The 10,441-nt window shown below is 49.3% G+C and overlaps 1 protein-coding gene across 1 annotated transcript; it reads right to left on the reverse strand.

The window, feature by feature from the left end:
* Nucleotides 1–240: 240 nt before the first annotated feature.
* On the reverse strand, nt 241–3,532 carry LOC127292275 (protein neprosin). The gene is made up of 7 exons (XM_051321635.1): nt 3,071–3,532; nt 2,524–2,610; nt 2,187–2,435; nt 1,895–2,059; nt 1,655–1,708; nt 1,411–1,557; nt 241–915 (listed from the first exon to the last, which is right to left on the reverse strand). The coding sequence occupies exons 1-7, from the start codon at nt 3,212–3,214 to the stop codon at nt 538–540; spliced, it is 1,224 nt and encodes a 407-aa protein (XP_051177595.1). The 5' UTR covers nt 3,215–3,532; the 3' UTR covers nt 241–537.
* Between the last annotated feature and the right edge of the window lie 6,909 nt (nt 3,533–10,441).

The raw sequence follows: 10,441 nt of genomic DNA on the forward strand, positions 1-10,441 counted from the left end.
AACTCTGTACCGCCATTTACCAATCGATTGCTCATAAGAGGCTGCAGATCTTTTTGAGCTCATGCATATACCAAAGTATTTCACAGAAAACTGCGATTCTCATCGAGACACAGCCGATTGCGGCTTTCGATACACTACACTGGCGGCATCCATCCAAAGGAGAGAAAGGTGTGACAACAGAAACAAAGCATTTGCACCCATGACCCTCTTTGGTTGAGCCCAAGAGAGAACCTCCAACAATACCCAGAAAGACAGCTGAATCTACCATTATATGAAAAGGAGGTGTGGTACTGGTAGGCCATCATCACAGGTGCACCACCACCACACCACATGCCATGCTTCTCTTCAGAAGGCTTGACATGACACAGAAAGATTGGAGAGAAAAAAAAAATCAGAAAGGCAACACCGGGACCCATTCACATCAGACACACTACCTAGACCTAAGAAAACTTATGATGCATTCTGATGGTGTGTTACACTCGACATGGATCGGCGCATGCTTGCTCACTCACTCATCAGTCAGGATGACCTCGGTCACTACTGGCAGTTGGAGCTCCTGCCAGGGCCTCCGTAGTAGAAGTAGGAGCCCCAGTCGCCATTGTTGCCGTTCTGCACGTCGTAGCAGTTGGACTGCTCCGTGAACGTGCCCAGGCCCCGGGGAGCCTTGAGGTTGTTTGTGCTGTCCACCACCTGGATGTTCTTGAAGTAGCTCGCCTTGCTGAACCCTTCCTCCGGGAAGTGCCCGCTGCCCATCTGCGTCGACGTGTGCACGCCATCGGGTTGCGAGTTCACCACCTCTCCGCCCCACTCGATCATTGACGCGCTGTCCGCTAGGTACGAGAAGAGGAACGACGGCCAGTACCCCAACACGTACTCCTTGCCGAACTGCATCCACCAGTGTCCCTCTTTCGGATCCTGTGAGCAATAAGTAAAATCATTAGACCACACACAGCATAACAAGCAGCATCAGGTTTGTCAACATTGACAACCACATGCATTGACATGGAGTATAACATAAATCTAGACTTCAGTACAGGGTAGCCGTTTAGCATTCAGATGCGCCGACATTAGTGCCGCACTAAGCATGCCAAGCACGCACTCATTACCCGTGCTCCATAGAAATGAGAACACATAAGACTTTCTATCTCGGCACTATCAACAACAGTTGCTTGTTGAGGTTAAAAGTTGCATGCTTCATGAAACTTCTATTGACAAACACAACTAGAGTAATCATCAAGGATAAAAAGGGTTGTTGACTAAAGAGCCCCAGGGTGAGGGGGGGACTAAATAATTTTCATAGTTCAGTCAAGGTGCAAGAGTAAAGAGCACAGCAGCAAGTGGGCAAAGATTTTCTGGCCTGCATGCTTGTGACACAATTTCTGACTGCACTAGATTGAACTGCTTGCTCACCTTCCAGATCAGTATGCTGATGTCATACTGTGAGCCGGAGTAGCCTGAGAGGGGGAAGATGCTGGCTCCCATGGCCACCTCACTGTTGATCTGAACGAACCCTGAACACAGTATGTTGTAGCAACCTGTGGCCTGGTACGCATCACTCTACAGAATACAGAACATATAGAAGAGAACATCAGCACGAGCAAATTTCACAAATTGAACTTGATTGTTTACAAGAGAATGTGAAGAAAACACTTACGGTCCAGTAGGTGAACAGCCGTGTGTTGTTGTCCCCATAGAGGTCAGGGCTAACCTGAAGAATAATCAAACAGAACAGAGAAAAGTTCAGAACTCGTGACACCACAGGGCAGGGCTAGCAAAAAATCGCAGGAACAGAGCTACCGATCAACCGCAATAACGGTGCTGCATTTACTGGACATGGGCTACGAGAGTGCAAGCTCATGGAGCTGTATGTGGTTGGATGATCTTTCAGTGTTACCTGCCAGCCAGCTTCGATACTGTTGAGATCCTCCCCAAAGGAGCCCCCCAAGATCCACAGCTGGGACAGGCTGAACTCGTTCGGCTGCTCGATCTTGGGATCCCAGACATTGATCGTCGCCTTCGCGCCGTAGTACTTCTCGCCTTGAACGTACGATATCGCGTGCTGAAAATCCACAGCAGACAGTTACAGATACAATGCACACAATGGGACTTTGGTGGTATTTCTTCTTCCTTGCTGCAACTCACTGAACTGAACACTAAGACAGATGGATGCAATGTGGTGCACGTACTTGATGGCCGCCTTCGTTGAGCATGGCGGGGTCGACGGACATCGGGTTCGCCACGGTGTGCCGCTTCCTTCCATACCGCCGGAACGAGCTTGCCCGGAGCAGGTCGTCCTTCTTGGTTCTCCGGACAGGGACGGTGCCGGGAGAGCACCTGCCATTCTGGTGCCACAACTGAACCATAGGCTTCTCGCCATCAGCAGAGGAGGTCTTGGATTCGTCGTACAGACCCTCCGGGTGATAGCTCGGCCTCATCTGCAAGTGCAAAACGATTTAAGGAATCCAGCAAAACTACCATGGCTTCTTCTACGGCCGACACAGTTGCAAACAAATTTGTTGTTACCTGGATAGTGTGGTTCTTGAGGTAAGGGTGGTCAAAGGCCGGCTGGTGCGAGATGTGCACGCAGTCTATGATGTCCCCATCAGGGCTCTGCTTGGAAACAACAACAAATTAGCATCCACGAAGTTTCACTGAGATTCGGCATTGCTTTGGCATCCACTGAAGCTTCAGATTTTGCACTGAAGTTTAACTAGAAAGAAAGAAATCCGCACAAGAACAGCAGAAAGTAGTGGGCATCTTTGTTGAATTTTTTTTGCCTAGCCGTGTCCGCTGCAGCCGAAAGAAAGATGGGGACTTTCGCGAAAATTGCAAAGCGAGAAAGCGAATCAGCCCCTAGAACAACCAGAAAAAAATAGCCCCAAAAAAGATGATACTTTTGAATCGGAGTGTAACTTTACGGGATTAGCCAAGAACTATAGCTTCAAATCCTCACAAATGCGGAGCAAGAAACGCTAGGTTTGAAGAGGGAGGAAGAAATCCCCATTCAAATCTTCAGACGAACAAGGGCAGGAAAACGAATCTAGCTCGGCGGGCGGGCGGGCGCACGCACCTCGATGCTCTTGACGGCGGGCTTGTTGAGGCGCTTGAGGTGGCGGTGCATCCTGGCCTCGGGCGACCTCGCCGCGGCCGCCGCGCCGCAGGAGAGGCACATCACCGCCACCAGCAGGCACGCGCCGACGCGCGCGGTGGCCATCTGCGCCGCCGCTTCTACCGCTCCTCCTCTCGGACCCGTCCCTTCTCCGGCCAAATCTTCAAGAAAAGCTCCCCGTCTCTCCCAGAGACGCCACTCGCCGCCGGCCGCTGGCACCGAGGACCGAGCTGCGGATTTTGAAACAATGCGGGGTGGGGTGGCACGCTCTCGGCTCCTTGGGCGCCTCGCCGTCTGGGCTGGGGACGCGAGCGCGCTCCCACTAGACAACAACGCTAGTGCTGCGGCTGCTGCTGGACGGACTGGGAGGTGTACAAGTGGGGAGTGAAGCGAGGCCGAGGCCGCGGCCGGTCTGTTGTGTTCTTGAGGCCCGCCGCCCACTCTCGCACGCTGCAGCTTTTGCTCTTTTCCGAGCTTGGCTAGACGGAAATGCCCCTGCACGATTCCAAGATTGGTTCGTGTCACCGGCTGTGCCACGTCCAAGGCTGATGTCAATCGATGGAGAAAAAAAAAAGAAACCGTGCAGCTCTCACCGGAATGTTGTTGTGTCACCGGAGTTTTGTTGTGTTCATCAATGTGCCAAGCTTGGTGAAAAATATGTCATTTCTTGTTAAAGTTGGCAATGATATATTTAGCAATTGTACAATCTTCAAATACAAGCGCAAAGACAGGGGAATGGAGGACCAAATAGCCGGGCGAATAGAGGAACGAGCTAAACTTTGTTACAATGGTGGCAGAAGTAATATTCGCTGGGATATTAAAACAATTTAAATTGGTAATTCAAACCCACATAGAAGTTCTTTCGGAAAATAAACAAACAAAACTAGCCAAAACACAAACTAATGATAAGATCTAGTGCTATTTTGTACAAGCAAAACCGGTATAGCGCTGATGTTACCAACTTAAACCATCTATTACGTAAACAAGCATATTTTGAAATGTATAGGTAACAATACATAATGCATTTCTGGTATCTAGACAAAAATGCTCCAAAGCAATTTCAAAGGTGGTCCGTGCCACCAAGTACGGTATGCCACGTCTAAGCCATGCTTATGTCAATAGAGGGGAAAAAACGTCCAACGCCCACTGAAATGTTGGTCCTCATTGATGGTTTGGATTTTTATTTTATTAATAATGTGCTAAGGTTGGTGAAAAATAAGGTATTTCTTGCCAAGGTGGGCAATGAGATGCTCAACTAATGTGTAATCCTTGAATACAAACTCAAATCCAGGAGAATAGAGGACCGAGCTAAACCTTGTCAGAGTGGTGGCAAAAGTAAGAGAGAAGTCCAATTTACCCCCCTAAACTCATCTTAAAGTTTAGATTACAACCATCAACTTTAGTTTGGTTCAATCTTCAACCCTGAATTCTATAAACCGTTCGGAATTGGACCTCTATCCTTTTTTGACATGTTTTGAACCGGTTTTTCTCGCCAGTTAGTGGGTTTTCTTCCTATATACTATGCCAACTCATCAACATAAAACATATACGGTACAAGAAAACCCAGCTTAATACAATGCAATGGGTGATTCTGAACATTTTTTAGATTCAAGGTTGAAAGTTGAACAAAATAAAGTTGAGGGTTGTAAGCTGAACTTTGAGACAAATTTAGGAGGTAAATTGGACTTCTAATAGAGAAATGTAACTTAACAATTCAAATCCCCAAATAGAAGTTTTTTTTGGGAAAATAAACAAATGAAACCAACCTAAACACAAGCTAATAGTAAAGTCGTAGCATTATTATTACAAGCTAAACCGTTGTGACCCTAATGTTACCAACTTAACCCATCTATTGAATAAACAAACATATTTTAAGAAGTATCTCTAACAATACATAATACACATCCCAAAGTAACTCACACCGAAAAAATAAACATATGTGGTATTAAAATAACTTAGGTCAAGATGGTTATTGTACTTGTCTATCAATCTAGCATATGATGATATTTTATTCAGCCCTCTCATGTGGTTTTCGGGTCTTCTTTGTTGACTCGAAATTCATTATGCATAGTTGTCCTAATATTCCACCCCTCTTGATGAGGTCTAAGACCCCGTGTGTGGCCCGATCTCGCGGATTGACTTCGAAACCAAGGGGAGAGATGGGAGAACGCGAGGAACACGAAGAACACGACGAACACGAGGAACTCCGAGACTCACGCACGCACACCAACCCGATACACCCGATGCTTACCTCCGTGGCTCGATGGACCACGCCAATAGAATCTCCAAGGAAGAGGCACGTGGCAGAATTCCCGGAGAGAGATTGGGGTTGGAGAGGAAGATCTTGGTGAGGGAGAGAGAGTAACTAGTACTAGAATCTCACTCAACAAGATCAAAGTCAACAACCAAGGTGCCTTGATTACAGAGGGATGATACCCAAGGGAGACTAAGCTCAAAGGTAGGTTTGAGTTCAAAACAAGTCTAAAGAGTAAAGGAGGGGTTCCAGCTACTTATATAGGCACACATGGCCAGCAAGGGCGAACAGGTACGCGAATGGATAAGTTAAGGCAGTTTGGTGGGGCATTCCCGTCAGATCCGGTTTGGGTCCAGTCTGACCGGGCCTGTGACCGGGCTGTCCGGTCATGGGTCCGGATCGGCCGGGCTCGTGGACCGGCTGTCCGGTCATGGGTCCGATCGACCGGCGCAAACCGGGAATCTGCGAAGAATCCGGTCCTGGTCCGGTCATCGTTCGTACGAGGGAGCTGGGCCGGTTTGCGCCCGCTGACCGGGCCCGTGTGACCGGGCGTCCGGTTGTGGGTCCGGTCTGACCGGGCCTGTGACCGGCCAGCTTCCGTCTCTTCCTTGGAGCGCTTCGAGCGACGTCGGCTTCGGCTTCACGATCATCTCCATGTCCAGATGCTTCTCTCCCTCCCTTGACCTTGGCGACTACTCCTCTCCGGGGTCTTGATGCGCCTTGTACCTAATGACACATAGCACGTCGGCATGAGGTAGCAATCCATCCAAAGAGGTACCAAGATCAAGGATGGTGAGGAGCGAGTTCACCTCATCATCTAGAGTCTTGACTCGGGCTCGTGTCATCGGTCCACTTGGGGGACTTGTTGGTCTTGGTGTGGAGGTGACCGAAGGCCACCCCGCATCATCTCCCCCCCTTGGGAAAGAGTCGTCCTCGACTCTTGTTCCTCCTCATATTCATGATATGGCGACAAGTCCGCAACGTTGAATGTGTTGCTCACCAAGTACTTGGAGGTGGGGATGTCGATGACGTAAGCGTTGTTGTTGATGCGTTTGAGGACCTTGAAGGGACCATCTCCTCTTGGCTTGAGCTTCGAGTTGCGTTCATGAGGGAATCTTTCCTTCCGGAGGTGGATCCAAACGAGGTCGCCTTCTTGAAATATGCGTTCCTTCTTCTTGGCGTTGAGGCGGGTAGCTTGACGATGCACATGTTCTTGAATGGTAGCTCTTGTTTCTTCATGAAGTTTCTTCACGGCGGCGGTGCGCTTGTCGAAATCCATGTTGATCCGCTCATGAAGGGGGAGCGGGAGTATGTCGAGTGCCGTGAGCGGCTCAAACCCGTAGACGACCATGAAGGGACTCCTTCATGTAGTCGAGTGCTTGGCGCGGTTGTAGGCGAACTCCGCGTGTGGAAGGCATTCCTCCCATGACTTCAAGTTCTTCTTCACGAGGATGCGTAGGAGGGTGGAGAGGCTTCGATTGACCACTTCCGTTTGGCCGTCCGTTTGCGGGTGCGAGGATGATGAGAATAAGAGCTTCACTCCAAACTTTGCCATGAGCGACTTCCAAAGATAACTCATGAACTTGACGTCTCGATCCGACACAATGCTTTGCGGTACTCCATGTAGGCGAATAATTTCCCTGAAAAACAATGAAGCAATGTGTGAAGCATCGTCGCTCTTATGGCAAGGTATGAAATGAGCCATCTTAGAGAATCTATCCACTACCACGAATATAGAATCATGACCATGCTTAGTGCGAGGCAAGCCTAGAACGAAATCCATGCTAATATCGGTCCATGGTGCGTGTGGAATAGGCAATGGAGTGTAAAGACCATAGGGGTTGGAGGTAGACTTAGCTTGTAAGCATGTAGTGCACCGGCGGCAAAGGCGTTCCACGTCGCGGTACATTCTTGGCCAATAGTAGTGGGTTGAGAGCATGGCATATGTCTTCTGTCGACCAAAGTGTCCCATAAGACCACCTCCATGTGACTCTTGCAAAAGCAATTTTCGAAGCGAAGACTCGGGAATGCAAATCTTGTTAGCTTTAAACAAGTAGCCATCATGCAAATAGAAATCATCCACTCCTCGTTCAACAGAGCACTTCTCAAAAATTGGAGCAAAGAAAGAATCGGAAGGATAGAGTTCTTTGATCTCTTCAAGTCCCAAAACATGAAAATCCAAACGAGTTAGCAAAAGGGTGTTTTTGCGGGAAAGAGCATCCGCCACAACATTGTCCTTGCCCTTCTTGTATTTGATCACATATGGGAAGGACTCAATGAACTCGACCCATTTTGCATGTCGTTTATTCAAGTTGTGTTAGCTTTTCAAATATTTCAAGGACTCATGGTCGGAATGAATGATAAACTCTTTTGGCCAAAGATAGTATTGCCAAACTTCAAGAACACGAACCAAAGCGTAGAGCTCCTTGTCAGATATAGGATAGTTGAGGCGTGCGCCATCTAACTTCTCACTATAGTATGCCACGGGTTTGCCCTCTTGCATAAAAACACCACCAATACCAAGCCCACTTGCATCACACTCAATCTCAAAAGTTTTTGCAAAGTTTGGAAGAACAAGAAGGGGAGCTTCGGTAAGGCGTTTCTTCAACTCATCAAAAGCATTTTGTTGGGCCTTGCCCCAAACAAACGGAACATTCTTCTTGGTAAGCTCATTCAAAGGGCAAGCAATGGTGCTAAAATCTTTCACAAAGCGGCGATAGAAACCGGCAAGTCCATGAAAACTTCGGACTTGGCCAACATTTGTAGGGGTAGGCCAATTATGGATGGCCTCCACCTTGGAAGAATCAACTTCAATCCCATTAGCGGAAACCACAAAGCCAAGGAAAACCAATTTGTTTTGAGCAAAGGTGCACTTGGGGAGGTTAGCATAAAGCTTTTCATGACGCAAGATGCACAAGACCTCTCTCACATGTTGCACATGGTCCTCGAGACTTTTGCTATAGATGAGAATATCATCGAAATAGACAACCACACTCTTGCCAATGAGAGGACGCAAGATGTGATTCATGAGGCGCATGAAAGTAGATGGAGCATTGGAAAGACCGAAAGGCATAACGAGCCATTCATAGAGACCGAGTTTGGTCTTGAATGCCGTTTTCCATTCATCACCAATAGCCATGCGGATTTGATGGTAACCCACTACGCAAATCGACTTTAGAGAAAATCGTGGCACCACTAAGTTCATCAAGCATGTCATCTAAACGCGGAATGGGATGGCGGTAACGGACGGTAATGGCATTGATGGGGCGACAATCCATACACATCCGTTGCGTCTCATCCGGTTTAGGCACAAGAATCACGGGAACCGCACAAGGGCTAAGGCTTTCGCGGATGTACCCTTTGGCGAGGAGATCTTGAATTTGGCGTTGGATGCGGTGTTGGTGCGGTAGGCGGCACGGTTTGGAAGCGGAGCGCCGGGTATGAGGTCGATGCGGTGTTCTATGCCTCGGAGTGGTGGTAGTCCATGAGGGAGCTCGTCGGGGAAGACGTCTTGAAATTCCTGCAAAAGAGACAACAAAGACGGAGGAATGTTGGTTAAGTCGTTAGTCGCCGACGAGGGTCCCTTGCATATGAGCACATAGTGCAATATGGTGGATGGGTTCTCTTGGAGCTCTCTCCACTCACTCTTGGTGGCTAGAAGGACACTCTTGTACTCACTCATATATGGCTTGTGGCGCTCACTATCTTTGTGGTGGGTCGCTCCCTCTCCTCTCATCTCACTATGGTGGGTGCGGCGTTGTGCCCTCGCTAAAGCCTTCGCATTATCCGCGATGATTTGGCTAGGAGTCATCGGGCGCAACTCGAACTTCTTGTCGTTGACCTTGAAGGTGTATGTGTTGGAGAGGCCATCATGTATAGTGTCGTTGCCTAATCGACGGTACCTCGGAGGAGGGATCCTCACGAGAGGGAGAAGAAGTAGGGGCCATAGGGCGGAGTGCTCTCGGGACGGTGGTACGCGATTTACCCAGCTTCGGAACACCTGCACGATGACAGGGCCTACTGCTGCTTGTCTGGAATTATCTGGGCGCTTCCGCGTTGTTACAATGAGTTGTGGTTGTGCCTCTAGGGCTCCCGGGATCCGGCTTATATAGGCGCACGGATCTAGGGTTTACATGGAGAGTCCTAGCCGGAATACAAGTTGCCTAACTACGGTACAATGTCTTGCCGTGTACGTCAAGGATCCGCCTTCCTCCAAGTACGTGCTGGATCCGGACACTTTATGGGCCTCCACGGATCCGGCCTCCTTCGTAGGTTGGTCAGGATCCGGCTCCTCGTTCCTGGGCTGGACTTCATCCTTCATGATCTACAGCAACTGGGCCGCCCGATGGGCCACATGCCTCACCACCAACTATGGGCCACCCGGGCTTGCTGGATCTAGGCCATGCCGTTGATATACCCATAAAGTATACCCACAACAGTAGCCCCCGAAGTTCTCCGAGATTCGTCATTCCTCCGACTTCATTCAGCTCGGATCCGAAGAGAATCTTGAAGAGCTTCAAAACTTTTTCTTGATTCTGGGTTCATTCACTCGGAAGTCCTTCATCTTCAGATCACGTATAACAACGGAGACTCCGCTTTTCCCGCGCACATCCTCCTTATTTCCCGCGCTAAATTTTCGCAGATGCAAATCTTTAGCCGGAATTTTCGGGAGTGCATGGTTAAGTTACCTCCACGTTGTTTTACCGCACTTGACCTAAAACACGTGTCGTCCATCCAACGGTGTGACCGTTCCGTTTCCACCGTCGGATCCGAATCCTGAATCTCCGCGTGTGGCCTATAAATACCCCGCGGCTCGGTAAATCTTCATTCTTTCACCTCTCCTCACCACTTCGTCTTCCTCCTCGCACCGCGCCGCCCGACGGATCTTGATTCCGGCGAACTTCGCCACGGTGAACTCCGCGCGCCGCCAGTCCAAGCCTTCCCTTGCTCCAAGATCCCTTCGGTTGAACGGGAAATCCTCCCCGCCGCCGATTCGTGGTCATGCGAGGTGACTTCCTGCAAGTTCGGCGACCTCGTCTTCACCGGAGCTCCGTCGGGCCACCGCGCCATTAACGGTA

The sequence above is a fragment of the Lolium perenne genome, chromosome 4, assembly GCF_019359855.2.
Source record: "Lolium perenne isolate Kyuss_39 chromosome 4, Kyuss_2.0, whole genome shotgun sequence".
Lineage (NCBI taxonomy): Eukaryota > Viridiplantae > Streptophyta > Magnoliopsida > Poales > Poaceae > Lolium > Lolium perenne.

Coding starts and splice junctions, on each gene's coding strand:
- LOC127292275 (XM_051321635.1), bottom strand. CDS start 3,214: ATGGCCACCGCGCGCGTCGGCGCGTGCCTGCTGGTGGCGGTGATGTGC. Junction 2,611..3,070: donor CCGCCGTCAAGAGCATCGAG/GTGCGTGCGCCC, acceptor GTTTCCAAGCAG/AGCCCTGATGGGGACATCAT. Junction 916..1,410: donor TCAGCATACTGATCTGGAAG/GTGAGCAAGCAG, acceptor TATTGCTCACAG/GATCCGAAAGAGGGACACTG.